Genomic DNA, 14,692 nt, shown 5'->3' on the forward strand with positions numbered 1-14,692 from the left:
TTCGTTAGCCTGTGAGTTTGCTTATAACTGTTGTAATTCTAAATATTTGTTATGCAAACAAATCCTTTTTGTGGAGAGTAAGACAAGGGGAAGGCGAGCTTTTTCTCACTCTCAATTCCAAAGAGTCAGAATAACTACAGCTGTGCGTCATCATGGTTAGAAAAGCTGGAAAACTGGCACTGGTTTATTTCCAGTCATGATTCTGATATAATTGCCATCTCTGAAGCGAATAGAATTATTGAAGAATCTTGTGAGTTATCTCAGTGCTCATTAGTGATCATAAACATGAAGAAAACGGTTCAAATGCTAGAAAATAGTTGGAATGCCTCTAGTGTATTTGATTCTGACAGCCAGGTGTTAGAGTGAGCAGGACCTCTTAATGTTGTTCTCTTGTGTCTGCTGCTTGTTTTCTCACTGCAAATTCAGATTAATCACAGTCCTGTTCAAATCTGGGTGGGCAGTCGGTGCTGCTGCCAAGGAAGCCTGTTCTGGAAGATTAAGTTGCCTTTAGCTATTGCCTCCAGTTAAGTCAGTTCCTGATGTTTTCATGCCAGATTCTTCTAATAAGGGTGGAATGAGACAGAAAACAATGTTCATCCTCAAAAACATTTCAGTCCAAGTTATAGAAGCTTTTGGGCAGGTTTGTTTGGTTTTGTGGTTTTGGTTTGGTTTTGGTTTGTTTTTTTTTTCCTCAGTGCAGATCATAAAGTTGCAAACTCCATTCAACTTGAGAAAGTTTTTTGCTTGGCTCAACAAGTGTTTAAAACCTGTGTAGATGGTCATCTCCAGGGTCTGCTATGTTAGATTTTGATCATGTGCTTTATTTCTCATAACATTTCATTTCTATCACAAATGTAAAGTTTGCTTGTACCTGATGGGCCATGTCTTAATCAGTTGCATTAAAAAAAAAAGCCACATGTGCACACACATTCTCTATGCTTTGAACCCCAGTTACTAAATACATTGTATTGGCATCCTTATCTGCTTACCAAAATAAGTAGCAAATCCCAACCACTGCTGCTATGGCTTTTAAAGAACAGCTAGAGTTCTAGTCTCTATTCTTTTCATGTTAAAATTTATCTCCAAAATTATTGGTGTCCTAAAATTTGTCCTCATTTCTTTTGTCTCTTTGAGGTTCTCTTAAGTCTGAAATTTTTCTTTGCAAAGTTTTCTGCCATCACAGGCTTGTGATACTTTTGTTTCCAGAAAACAAAGAAAATTGGCTTGTTAAAACAGGGCAGGTACTGACTCGTTACCAGCATCTCATGGTATTGCACCTTGTTCTTCAGCTGGAAAAGGTGTCTTGTAAATGGCTGTGTTTCAGAATTCAGTGTTTCTGGCTGGGGAGTCTTGTTTAACTGGCTGGAATTTTGGAGGTTTGCCCTGCATATGCTGAGAGGTTTGTCTGTGTTTACAACCACAACTCACCTGTTAAAAGAAGCTTCCCTGGCATCCTTTATGTTTGTTCTAGAAGTGATTTGTCCTGTCCTTTTTAAGAGACTTTGCTTTCGTGGTGATGTTGGAGTTGACCATTAGTCTAAAGTAATCCTGTAATGCTTTTTTGGGTTTATCTTTAATGCGGAAAAAGTCTAATCTCCACCTGGCTGCCAGCATCTGTTTACGTTAATGCTTTCATTTCCATATGGTGCATGCATAAGTTTTACAAAACTGAAATCATGGCAAGTTGAGATTGGTACAAGGCTCTTATCTCTTTGGTGCTCTGTGTGCCATATTCCTTCATATCAAACAAAACCCCCCTTTTGGTTACATTTGGAGAGGAGATGCCAAATTAAGTCGGTGCAACTATTTGGAAAGACGCCGGAGCACTAAAATCCCATGCCTGCCTGATTGCTTCTGTAGTTTAATACTATAAAAATCTTATATTTTTTTTAATTGAGATTGGCTTACTGTAAGTTACTTGCTTTGTATATGGTTTTGGGTGGTGGGTTAATTTCCTTGGCTCTTCAAGGTATACAGACATGACCACTACTGTCCGTATAGTAGCAGTCACAGAATGCAAACCTTTACTGAATCTTTACCAAATATGGTGAAGTTTATAGAGGTATGAAGTTACACCATCTTCTTTCTTAAAAGGAAAGTGTTGTATCATCTCAGTGTGCTGTCCTAGCAATGTTTACAGTGACTGCTGTAAATTGGAAGGAGGTGAGGGAGATGGATGATGAATTGTTTCAAAGTTAATTTGGAGAAATTGGCTGACAATAACACAAAAATACTTTCTGGCAATTCTTTCCAGCTGAGTAGCTTTAAAATAAAGTCTGCATCTGCATATTTCTTGGCTTCTAAACCTCCTTAGGTTTCCTGTAGGAATTCTGTATTTGGGTGGTTTAGAGCTCAGTGTAACAGTCCAGGTCAAATAATATGACCTGAGTTATTATAAAAGTGGATGTAAACAAGTTAGAAAACTTACACTTGGTAAGCACATGGTAAGTGTTTACTCAGATGGCAAAGCTCTGTGTGCTTGGAAATTCAATGTGAAGTTCCCTTTGTAGATCTGTGCGAGTTCACTTTCCCTGACTGTAGTATCTTAATTTTTAGGAGTCCTTCCATTTGTTTTTTTGCTCAGAGCTGAGCATCTGCAGGCTGAGCATCTGCAGCTGTACAGAATTCACTGCCTCATTTACCAGGCAGTTTTCCTCTCCGTGAGAACGAACTGCTGCGTGCCCCGAAATGGTCATACCAGCTTTCAGATTGCTGCTGCAATAGAGGACTTCAGACTCCTGCAGGCTTGGGACCTCAGGGCTTGCCTACACAGTAAAGAGACTTGTCCAGGCAAACCCAGGGCTAGCTGTAATTATTGGTAACAACAGTAGCAAAGACACCGCAGCACAGGTTCAGCTGGTGCTGAGTGAGGGGGCAGCCTACTGTGAAAGCAGGTATGTATTTGGATTGAAAACTTGATCGAAACTTGCCTTGGCCCATCTTTACTGCTCTTGTCATGCTGCCAGGGAGACTGCAAGCTGGCTGTGGCTGGCTGGCCCAAGCCATGGTTGCATCCTTCTGCGATGTATGGGAACGGCTGTGTTTCCAGAACATCATCTTTGGATGGATTTCCTGTAGTTGAAGGGAGGGAAATAATCTGGCATGGCATTTTTTGGGTGTGGACTTTCTCTTTGATCCTATTCCATGATGGCTCATGTATAAGCGTTAGGGTATGTGACAAGGCGTGTATCAGGGTTTGGAATACAGCAAAGCTGGAACTAAATTGCTGTTTAGCAATATGACATTTTGTAGTGCTTCTGGTATAGATCATCTTGGCTCTGGGACTTCTACACCTACATCAGACATCCAGAGCCTGGGGAGGTTGCTCTTTCTGCTATTTCCAGGGACCATGTGCATGTGAATTAGACCCTGGCTGTTGCTCTGTTTTGCAAGTGGCACACACTTTTTACAGTGCTGTAGTTTAAAATGAAACCCTGCGGCTTCACTGCTGAGGCAGGAGTGCAGAAACCATGAGATACACACCCACCCTCCCCTCATGTGCTTCTCTGTGATGCCCACAGCGAGTGCAGGGCTGTGCAGTCCCTGTGAACACAGCTGTGGAGTCCCCAAGCTTCTTGTCCCAATTGAGCTGTGAGCCACTTCCCTTTCTCCCAAGATGGACTCCTGGCTTTCCAGCTGTCTGTTATTTTGGAAAAGTGGTGACAACCGCACCTTTATGTACCTCAGCAGTAAAGAGGGCAAAGGGAGCAATGGACACCTCTAGAAAGCAGGAAAAGCAGTGTTCATGCTCCTTCCAAGTTTCTAAATGGGAAAATGTCCTGGTTTGCATAGGGAGCAATGTCACGGCTTGTCCCAGAAGGCCATTTTTGCTTTTAACTTGCATTTTTGTTTAATAGTTTGTGCTGTTCTCACTTCCAGGGCAAAATGCCTTTTTTTTTTTTTGTCAAAAAGGGTAAGTCACATATGATATGTTTGGACACAACAGCTACAGTGGTTCTGTGCCTCTGTCTCATTGCAGCTGCTACCTGTGTGAATTGAAACCCTGTGCAAGGAAAAAGAAATGTTCAAAACCATTCCTCTAGTTTGATTTCTTCTTTTTAAAGCCAACCTAATTGATACTTGATAAATTGGCATGGGAAGAACAGAAGGATCCTAGGCACAAATGGCTGCGAACTGCATGTCATGGCTACAAATGGTTTCTGTTTGCAGATATTTGTGGTGGGAAGCGGTTTTTAATTATCCTTACAAAGACCGTAGAGAGATGGATGGAACAATTGTTCAAATAAACTTATTTCCATGAACTCACAGGCAACGAGCCTTACTTATCCAACTATGTAAAATGAAAATACAGGCAATTAATTTAATGAGAGCACTTAGGACATTATATCATTCTGAATGGACAAGCCTGAGAAAATGGGTATTTTGAATCATAGCAGGATAGGCATACAAAACAGTATCCCTGCGCAATAAAATCCCTCTTAGCTGAGTGCCAAAAATTGGTCTGTTAGCGCCAAGTGGTATTTGCCCAAACCTGGACTTTTGGGATAAGCAAATTCCTTTTTAAATACTCATAGTAGTGGCATGTAGAGCTCATGTGTGACTTGAATTGCTGGAACCAATGCTCCCAGCAGGAACCTGAAGCACAAGAGCTTTCTCTGTCAGTTTAAGTTGGTACAGTGGGCGCTGGTGAGAGTGAAGGTACCACTTTGTACAGTCAAGTTAGATGCATCTCGGAACAAGTCTTTATTAGCTGTAGATCCACTACATTAGCTGCCATGAAATAGTTAGGAAGAGAACATTGAACAATATCATTTCTCATAAGCCTTTTGTCCAAATGAAGTTGGCAGAACCGTTTCTCTTCTGTAGGTGGTCAGGGGGCTCTTAGAGTTGGCACTGGAAAGATGTACCAGCAGTGGTAGTATCTCAGATATCCTGTTTTGTGGACTAATGTTCCACTTACAATAAGGACCGTCTCTCACTTAGCTTTCTCCAGCTTTTATCTCCTCTCAGGCTTCTGGATTTTTAAAGCATTTTGTTATGCTCTTCCAATTTATTGAGGTTTCAGGTGTTTCAGCTTTGTAGCTCACTTTTTTGATAGCTTTATATAAAAACAACAGTTGGGTAGGGGGGGTTTCTTCCTTTCTTTAACAAAAAAGCAAACCAATGAACCAGCCCTACAGAACAGTTTTGAAGGGCAAATCCTCGTATTAACAGCTGCCATCTCAAACGAGGTTAATAGAGATTGAAAGCCTCGTTATCCTCCTTAGCTTCTGCTCCTGTGCTTTTGGCTGGTCCAGGTTTCGCTGCTTTTGTCACGCAGGGGCCGGGGCAGCTGGGGGTGTCTCGGGGAGCAGCAGAGGCCGGGTCGGAGGGTGACACGGAGCGGCTTTAATCCCCTCGTGTGGCCCCTACCCCCGGCTCGCTGATGAATCCAGCCCGCCGTGCCCACCGCTCTGTCCTGCCGGCGCGGCTGAGCCGCTCGGGGGCGGTGGCCGGCGGGGCCGGGCTCGGCCGGGCTGCCCGGGCTGCGTGACGCGCCGCCCGCGGGGCCGCGTCCCGGCGCGGAGGCGGGGTGGCCGCGGGGGCAGGCGGCGGGGCGGGCTCCTTCTTTGGCCATGAGCGAGGTGCCGGCATTCGGCCGCCGCCGCCGCCTGCGGGACGCGGGGAGGGAGCGGCCGCAGCGAGGATCCGCCGGCGGCAGCGGGCGGGGGCTATGGCCCAGGCCAAGATCAGCGCCAAGGCCAGCGAGGGGGCGCAGCAGCAGCAGCAGTCCGGCGGGCAGCTCCGAGGCCGCTTCTACCGCTCCACCTCCATGGCGGACCGCTCCAGCCGCCTGCTCGAGAACCTGGACCAGCTGGAGCTCAGGTGGGCCCCGCTGCGGCCGGGCAGGGCCGGGCGGAGGGGAGGGGGTCGCGGCCTTGGCCGGGCCGGGGGAGCCGCCTCGCCCGCAGCCGCGGCTCCTCACGGCGCCTGCCGCAGCGGGGCGGGAAGGGGCCTGCGCCGGGGTGAGGTGACGCGGGGAAGAGGGTCGTCGGGAGCGGCGGGGGGGAATGCTCAAAGTGGCGGCTGCTGCTCTAAGGTGAAGTAGCGTGGGCTGGAAATACGTGGCCCTAAGAATATGTATGTGAATGTATGAAAATGTTTTTCAAAAGAGGCGCAAAAGACTTTTCTGGGTTTGTTGCCCCTTGCGGTTTGGGGAGTCTTTAGCAGAAGGGGCACAGGGGTTGGTGGCGGTGGCAGTGTGACAGGACGTGCCCTAGCCCTGCGGTGGATGTGACCATCACCCTACCCTGCAGCCCCACGGTCCCGTCCCACGGCTGTCACGGTCCCACGGCTGTCACTGTTCCACTGCTGTCACCGTCCCGCGGCAGCCAGGCAGGTGTTTATAAGAAGATGAAGGAAAGGCATGGTGTCGTGGTGTCGTTTGGGCCTCAGAGGCTCCTGCAAGCCTTTAGGCGCCCTGCTGAATGCTGGTGTGTGAGACTTTGTGTCTCCCAAACCTCCCTTTGCACTTACTGGTCCAGCTATGGATGTTCTTGTCGCCCATGTTTATGTTCACTTTCTCTCTGAAAAATCACGTAACTATAATGTGAATAGCATTGCATTCTGCAGCTTAGATGAGTTTTTCTGGAGTAATTGTGAATACAACACATATTTCATAGTTGGACCGAGACATGTCCTGTCTCCTTCTGCTACTTGACGCTCCCCAAAAAAATCCCATTTGATTTTTTTTCCCAGTTTGGCCACATGACAGGCAATTCCTTGCCTTTAATCATCCTCCTCATCCTCTCAGCTCTGCCTAATTACACAGAGTCCTCTCTGAGGTGGATGGATGCGCAGCGTGCCGCGGGTGTTCCACTGATTCACCTCTTGCTGGTTTGGTTTCAACACACCCTTCCCTTCATTACAGCTGCATATTGATCAGCTGCTTTCACAGAACCACCCACAATGTTTCTAGGACTTGCCTGTAATTAAAAGAGTTCTGTGGGATGCAGGAGTTGCGTTTTCCCCTTTCTACATACACTACTTTGCATTATTCGGGAGTGGACTTTACGTGCTATTATATTAGCCTTTCACTTAGCTCTATTGGATCTCCTTGAAGTCCTTCGCAGGCTTCTCCAAATTTGACTAAACAAAATCACTGTCTGCAAACAAGTCTTGCTGCTAGCACATGAATATGTTATGATAAAATGAGCAGCAGAATATGCAAAAATGTGTTTTAAATTTACTGAGTGACTCTGAAACCAAGCAGATGGTTTGGTTAACCAGAAATTAAACCCCAAATTAAACTTCCCAGTTTGCTCTGGGTCTTTCAAACAGGCATAGTTCTAAATGTGGAACAATTAGGAAAAGAGAGTCAAACTACTTGGATTAAAGTCACTCAAATCTTATGGTTTTTTTTCCATGCACAACTAATCAACATGCCTCATTTCAAAGTTATTTGAATGACAGGAGTTTTTCCACACTTCTTCCATCTCCAGCTGGTTTAGTTCAGCTATAGACCCTTGAGATGTTGCTTGTGAATATAAGTGAAAATTTGTCAAAGTGAACTACAGCCTTTAATTACACCCCTGGGCAACCCGCAGTTGTCAAGTTGCTTCAGGCTGGCTGAACCTCGTGAGGGCAGCCCTCATCCCATCGGTTTGCACAGCCTCCCCTTTTCTCCCTTCCCTTCCACGGGCGCTGCTTCGGGGGTGGTTCCGCACCTCCCTGCTGGGTGTTTGTGGAGGGAGTTTCTTCTGTCGGACAGTGAGCGGGAAAGGGGGGTTAATTTGGGTGTGGGGAGTGAGCCCCCTGGCAGGGGTAGCAAGGGGGGCAGGTGGCGCTTCTGTCCCCTGTAAGGGCTTGGACCTTCATGCTGCCCTGGCTGCTGGTCAATGCCAAGACATCTCAGGAGCAGCTGGAAGCAGGACCAGAGTCTCTGTTTATGAGTCACTGTGTTCTGGCAGTTAAGTGAACACGCAGTCCTAATGATATATGAGATAAGTCATACTCTTGGTTTGTTTTTTTTTTTTTTAATCTTTATTTTTTGTACTTTTCCTCCTGCTATCCTTCAGAACAACCCTATTCCCCCATGGTTCCATTTGTGTGTTCATGGAACTGCTCACTTGAGAATGCAAACTCAGTTTAGGCAGCTGAGGATACTGAGGTGAATGAAACCCCTGTTTTGTCTTCATCCAGTGTGCTCAGCTCCATCTCAGGAATAAAGCCGCACCATCTTCAGATATTTCTTATTTCCTTTGAAAATGTGTCCACACCTCCAGTGCACAAGCTTTACCAGCGAGCTGTGACTCAGTAGTTTAAAGGACAGAGTTACTGCAGCTGTCATAAGAAAGCAGGTATCGAGTTTCTCGTCTGGAAACAAAAGCTCAGGCTGGTCCACCTGTTTCACGGGGAACGCTCTGCTCATGCCAATGGTATGTAGGAGGGAAAGGCTCTGTGCAGCTGGTCACTCTTGGACCAGGGAAAATCAGAAATAAGGAATGGGGTTTTTTTTAGTCATAGGTAATGGATGGAATATGTAGTTGATGTTCAAAGCAACAAATACAGTTCAAATAAAAATATGATTGGATGTTTTCATCTGTTAGAAAAAGACCGTACTGCTGCATCAAGATAATTGATAATTAGGCATTAATGAGTATTTTATGTTCTTTTTGCCTTCTCTTCTTTGGTTGGTTGTTTTTTTGAGACTTGGGCTGTATCTCCACTCCTTTCCATGGCAGTCACCTCTGCTAGAGGTTTGTCTCCTCCAATCCTTTTTTTTGTCCCCTACACCAGGGAAGTAAAGATTTACACAAACCTATGAAGTCAAAGCACATTTTAGGAGAGAAGCGATGAGAGCTGACTGCGAGGTGCGCACCTGACACTCCTGCAGTGAGTAAGGAAGGAATGGCTGCCGTCCCTGTGGGGCCAGGCTCTCTCCTGGCCAGTGGCCTGGGAGCCACAGGAGCCACCGGGACCTACCCCAGGCCTGGGCACCTGCTGAGGTGGCCAGATGGGCTGAGGCAGTGGGAAGTGTCTTAGCTTGATAAAGGCCCCCAACACCTTCTCTGGAGCACTGACTATTTTCATGAGCCTGGTGTGAGTGATTCAGTTTGTTTTTTTTTATTCTACCCCACCCCCTAGAGCACTGTTCTGAAGTGACCCTGTCCCGTTGTTTTGGTCTCCATTCGATCCAGGTCCCCAGCAGTGACAGCAGCTGCTCCCTCCACTCCTTGTCTTACCTTTCTCTGGCCATTTCTCCTCACAGAATCACAGAATCACAGAATCGACTGGGTTGGAAAAGACCTCAGAGATCATCAAGTCCAACCTTGGTCCAACTCTAGTCCATTTACTAGATCATGGCACTAAGTGCCATGTCCAGTCTCAGTTTAAAAACCTCCAGGGACGGCGAGTCCACTACCTCCCTGGGCAGGCCATTCCAATGCCTGACCACTCTCTCTGTAAAGAATTTCTTTCTAATATCCAGCCTAAATTTCCCCTGGTAGAGTTTAAGCCCATGCGCCCTTGTCCTATTGCTAACTCCTCATCCTCTGTTGGTGCATGTAACTCCACGGCTGCTGCCTTTGCTGCCCATCTGTTGTGTTACCACATGGTACCTCCACCCTGCCCTCCAGATGTCTCTCCAAGGAGTTTTATTTTTTAGGTTTATTTAGTCCCATCACGCTGCTCATAACTGGCCAAGATGGACATTTTTTGAAGGGACAGGAGGGGGCTGGGGGAGCCCTGACATGCCCTTCCCTCTGCCCTCACCCCAGCGGCAGGAGCTGATGGTGCCTCCTGCACCCGCCGTTACCTGGCGCTGGGGTAGGCGCTCGTTTTGACGGCTGTTTATGGAAGCAAACACGCTAAAATTAAAATCCCAGTGGATTTTAGTTGTGTGGCACTCTGTATTACAGTTGAAAAAGTGGTTAAAATAATCCCCGAGAAGCAATTTTTGCAAATAAAATAGTTCTCCAGATTCGGTTATATGATTTTCTGTAAAATTATGTCAGTCAAAGCTCTGGTTGGTAAATTACGATGTTTTTTCTTGCTGCATACAATCATTAATTCTGATAATTTGGCTTTTGTGTCCTACCTCGTTTATCAGTAGTGCTTTTGGAAGCAGTGATGGCTTAGGCATCGTCTTTTGAATTGCACCAGTTCAGGATGCATCTCTGCAATGCAGTTTTTCCACATTCTTCACAGGGCCCAGCGGAGCCGGTGGAAATCACGGATTGATCCATCCACTGAAGCCAGACCTTTCGTTTTTAAGTCAGTACAATGATATACTGAATCTGATTTAAAAACGCTATTAAAATTGAAATTCTTCCCTTCTGAATTTTAATTTTAAGCTCTCCAGTGACCATAATGCATTTTTTTAAATTGTGAAAATACTATGTTTTTAAAAGGGCATGGCAGGGCATTTATGAAAATATTGCTAGACTTCCTGAATTATAAAGTGCAGACATCTGAAGTATGAGATGACTACGCCTGCCTCGTTACTCTTACTAACCAAAATAATAATTAAAAGTGTTTGCTCTTGGCACAAATTTGCATTGCATTAACTTTTCCCACTCCTTCTTGAAATGAACATTAAAGGCAAGGCCTGAAGCTTGCGCTTTCACTGGCTAAATTAGGCTAAATATTTTGTGAAACAACCATTTCGTGAGCAGGCTGCATGTGAAGTCTGAGTATTTATATCCTCAGATGCCCCCGTTCTGCCTTTTCTTGCCCTCTTTTCTTTTCCTGCTGTTTCTCCCAAGTTTCCTGCCCTCAGCGAGCCCTTGAGGAAGGAGCAGCAGCTCCACACCTGTCTCATCAGACAAACTCTTGTCTATAGAAGCAGCAACGATGAGCCACCACCGTCTCAGGGCAGCGGCCAGTAATGTTGAAGAGCACAGAGCATCTAAGAGACTTAACAAGGTGTTGGTTTGTTTCCCCTTTTCCAGCCAGGTTTAATATGAATTTCGGGATAGATGGATCCATGTGCTGCTCACACCAGCTCGACCTCCTGAGCTGTGTGCTGAAAGCCTCATCAGCCAGGTTCACCTGATACTCTGTTTCCCGTGGGGTGTGGGAATGCAGAGCTGACTCTTCTGGCACAGTTCTTGCAGCCAGTTGCAGCTTGGCAAACCCTCTGCGAGCCCCTACCCTTCAGCCTCCAGGGCAAAGCCCCAGGAGGGGGATGTGTCCCTCTCGTCCCCACTCTCCAAAGCAGACAGGTCCCAGATGTGATTTTCCAGATGACTCCACTGAATGCAAAAGCCCTCTCCCTAAAACAATGGTGGGGAGTAAGGTGTGAATTAAGGAACTGGACTCACATTTCTAGTGTGGCATTTTCACATCACCCGTGGCCAGGTGGGCCTGTCCCCTGTGGCACGAGAAGGAGGGCAGACCGTGGGTGCGCAAGCGCGGAGCTTACCGAGACCAAATAGTCACCAGAGAGAGCAGTTTCGGCTGGGCCTTCCCCTCGCCCCCGCCCCTCACGTGTGAGCTTCAGCACAGTGAGCCGGACAGCAGTAGGGGTCCTGTTTCAGGAGAAAACGGGTTTTATGCTTCTCTGCAAGCCCAGAAATGGGAGCTGCTCCCACGGAAGCTTCCCCACCGTGTGAATCAGAGCAAGCGTCGCTCCATGAAAAACACCAGTGACTGGGAGGGCAGGTGATCCAGTGTCTTCTCCCAGCGACCAAGGCATGCCGCTGAGGGGTAAGCCCTTGTCACGTCAATAAAAGCACGTGAGCTTTGTCCCTCCTGCCCATTCTTCTCCCTCATGACAGAAATCATTTGGCTACAAGGTGGTGTGTGAATTTTCCGGAGCGTTTGCTGCTCTGTAGGTGGGTGGTGGTGATGCGCTGCTGGCCCGGCGGGGCAGCCGGGCCCTGTGCCGCCTGCATCCACGCGGCTGCCACCTTCACCCCCGAGTTCCTGGTGGGCACCTGCTCAGGTTCTCATCTAGTGAAGCCGTTGGCAGGAATTGCCAGTTAGCTACAGAACTTGTGCCACGGGGCTGTAGGACTGTCACGCTCTGGATATCCAGATTAACCATGGAGTAGGATAGAAAAGCACTGTCAGTAAAGTAAAATACTTGTCAGATCAAATTATTGTTGGTTTGGGGTTTTTTTCCCCCATTGGTTTTAAAATTATATTGAGTATTGAAAAGTGAAGCTAAGATATGGGAGAATGTAATGAAATCAGTCTGGCTCAAGGGTAATTAAGAACTGACTGTACTTCTTAAGCTGAAATTAAAAAAAAAAAACAGTTCTGGGCAGCTATATAGGTGAACAGCTATTTCAGACTTTTTGTTTGGTTCGCCCATGCTCAGGGTAGAGGCTTTCCGTGACGCAGCGTCTGCCATGGAACAGGAGAAGGAGACCCTGCTCGAAATGATCCACAACATACAGAACAGCCAGGACATGAGGCACATCAGCGAAGGTGAGCGGCTGCGTGGCTGAACCCCCGGCTGACCCGCGGGCAGAGCAGCCCGAGCCTTGGGCAGCAGCTCCGTTTGGGGGACCACTGCTGGTGCGGGGGGGGACACTGGAGCTGGCCAAGGGTCCTGAGGGGCCACCCCTTGCCCTGGGATCCCCTTTTTCCTGACTGCAAAAATTCATGTACCATTCTGCTGGATGTTCTACCAGGTGTTGTGTATGTGAAAGCCCAGATTTATTTGCAAAGTCAGGATTAATATAGATTGGCTGTAGGCAAGGAGTTGATCATAATGGTGATTAGAGATAGTTGAAAAAACAGCATTTTAATGGCTTTGACTACTGGACAGGCATGAGTGCTACAAAGTGTGTGGCCTGCAAGAACCTGATGATTAAGATCATTGTCATGATTGTGTGATACATGGCTTTAAATATATTCCCTAAATCTGTATGTTTTATACTGGGTGCTTTAAATTGCTGGTTTACTGGCTCTTCAAGAGCCTGCATGTCAAATGTGTTGTGCCCATATTTTAGGGGGAAAAAAAAATGTTTTTAGAAAATAGAAAACCAGAGTTTTCATGGCCCCTAATTGCACCTGGTAGTCAAAAATCTGTTTTCTCTTTACGGCCTTTTGGGGTACTGTCTAAATCCTTCCCTCAGAGTGGCGCAGAGGGTCTTTCATGTGCCTGCTCTGTTAATGAGTAATGTGTCCTGATAATGTCTGCTTTGCTTTAGTGGGACACAGCAAGCACTGTGGCAGCAGCGGAAAAGCATTATTTACAATTTTAGTAGAGCTTAATGCCTCATTTCACATCAGAAGCCGCAAACTTCTGTGAAATCGGTTGGACTTGGGCAAATGCGAAGAATTCATTTCTGGCCCCTGGAAGTCTTGTTGATTGTCACTTCCTTAAAAAAAACAACCTTGTTTATTGCAACGTTGGAGCAGTTTGATTGTCTTGATGATGTTATTTGCACGGGAAAGTATTTGCCTTTAACCTAGAATACTTTTTAATTTAGGTGAGAGAGAAGAACTTAATTTGACTGCTAATCGCCTGATGGGCCGAACCCTCACTGTGGAGGTGTCTGTAGAAACAATCCGAAACGCCCAGCAGCAGGAATCCCTACAGCATGCCACCAAGATGATCGATGAAATTGTCAATAAACTTCTAGATGATCTGGAAGACGCCAAAATCCGCTTAATGTCGCTTTACGGTGCGTGCACATCTGACGTGCCAGCGGGACCCATCGATCAGAAATTTCAGTCTGTGGTAATCGGATGCGCCATCGAGGATCAGAAGAAAATCAAAAGGCGGCTAGAGACTCTGCTCAGAAACTTAGAGAATTCTGAAAAGTCAATCACATTGTTGGAGCACCAGAAGTCATCTGTTCGACAGTCTTGCAACAGCAAACAGGATTAAACTATCCTCGTGGCTCTTTCTGGCAAATCACAGGATGAGCAATTCTCCACAAAAAGCACACAGAAGCTAAGAAAAAAGATCTCTGTACATGCACACACGTATATATGCATGCACACGCGCCAAAGTCTCTTTGATTGCGAGGTGCGAGCATTTAATGGGGTTTGGTAGCATTGGCATTTTCTTTGGCAATAAAGAATGCTATCAGGAGTTCTCCTGTAGAGTCGGTACTGCGCTGTTGCAAATTGTAATTGTGCTTCTGCTGAACTGTCAGAAACCATCAAAATCCAGCCTTTCCTCCATTCTCCTGTTTTTTGGGTTTTTTTTTTTAACTAAATTTGTTTTGTCATATAGTGAGATTTCAGCTTTTCTCTGCTGTATACATAGTGTGCAAACCAGGCTTTTGGGGAAAAAAGACAAATTACAGCAATAAACCATAACCATTAATAAACTGTATATGGTATTTTCATAAACAACACACTGTCCTACTTATTTCCTTTAATAATTTGAATAAATTGGCACTTTTCATCAGTAGATCACAATCCTTTCAAGAGAGAGACAGATACCTCCAGGTTGTATCTACAGAAGTGAAAAGGGACACCTCTGTCCTAAGGTCACAACCGAGGCCAGAAATGAGGTCCAGCACCATTCCACACCTGCCTGGTGACCCGTCCTGCCTCTCACCATCTATTTGAGGCTGCTGTGGTGTGGGGTTTTTCTTAAAGATTAAGCGGAATGGTGTTTTTCAGCTACTCTACTGCAAATTGGTTTTGCTTTACCTGCGGCTCAGAGCAAAATGGTTGAATTCTCAACTAGCAGATTCCGTATTTGTTTCTTGCGTAGGGCAATACTACGGTTTTAAAATTCCAGATGATTTACTCTTTGGGGAAGGTGTTTTGTTTTTTTTCC

General features: G+C 46.2%; 1 protein-coding gene across 1 annotated transcript; it reads left to right on the top strand.

Annotated features, from left to right (window-relative positions):
* Nucleotides 1-5,540: 5,540 nt before the first annotated feature.
* BAG2 (BAG cochaperone 2) lies at nt 5,541-14,259 on the top strand. Its single transcript, XM_065056193.1, has 3 exons — nt 5,541-5,826; nt 12,266-12,375; nt 13,386-14,259. The coding sequence occupies exons 1-3, from the start codon at nt 5,675-5,677 to the stop codon at nt 13,784-13,786; spliced, it is 663 nt and encodes a 220-aa protein (XP_064912265.1). The 5' UTR covers nt 5,541-5,674; the 3' UTR covers nt 13,787-14,259.
* The last annotated feature ends 433 nt before the right edge of the window (nt 14,260-14,692 follow it).

Source organism: Columba livia, chromosome 3 (genome assembly GCF_036013475.1).
Source record: "Columba livia isolate bColLiv1 breed racing homer chromosome 3, bColLiv1.pat.W.v2, whole genome shotgun sequence".
Taxonomy (NCBI): Eukaryota; Metazoa; Chordata; class Aves; order Columbiformes; family Columbidae; genus Columba; species Columba livia.

Excerpts from the sequence above, each read along its gene's own strand:
- BAG2 (XM_065056193.1), top strand. The coding sequence starts at position 5,675 with ATGGCCCAGGCCAAGATCAGCGCCAAGGCCAGCGAGGGGGCGCAGCAG. Across the intron at positions 5,827-12,265 it reads CTGGACCAGCTGGAGCTCAG|GGTAGAGGCTTTCCGTGACG; the intron begins GTGGGCCCCGCT and ends GCCCATGCTCAG. Across the intron at positions 12,376-13,385 it reads CATGAGGCACATCAGCGAAG|GTGAGAGAGAAGAACTTAAT; the intron begins GTGAGCGGCTGC and ends TTTTTAATTTAG.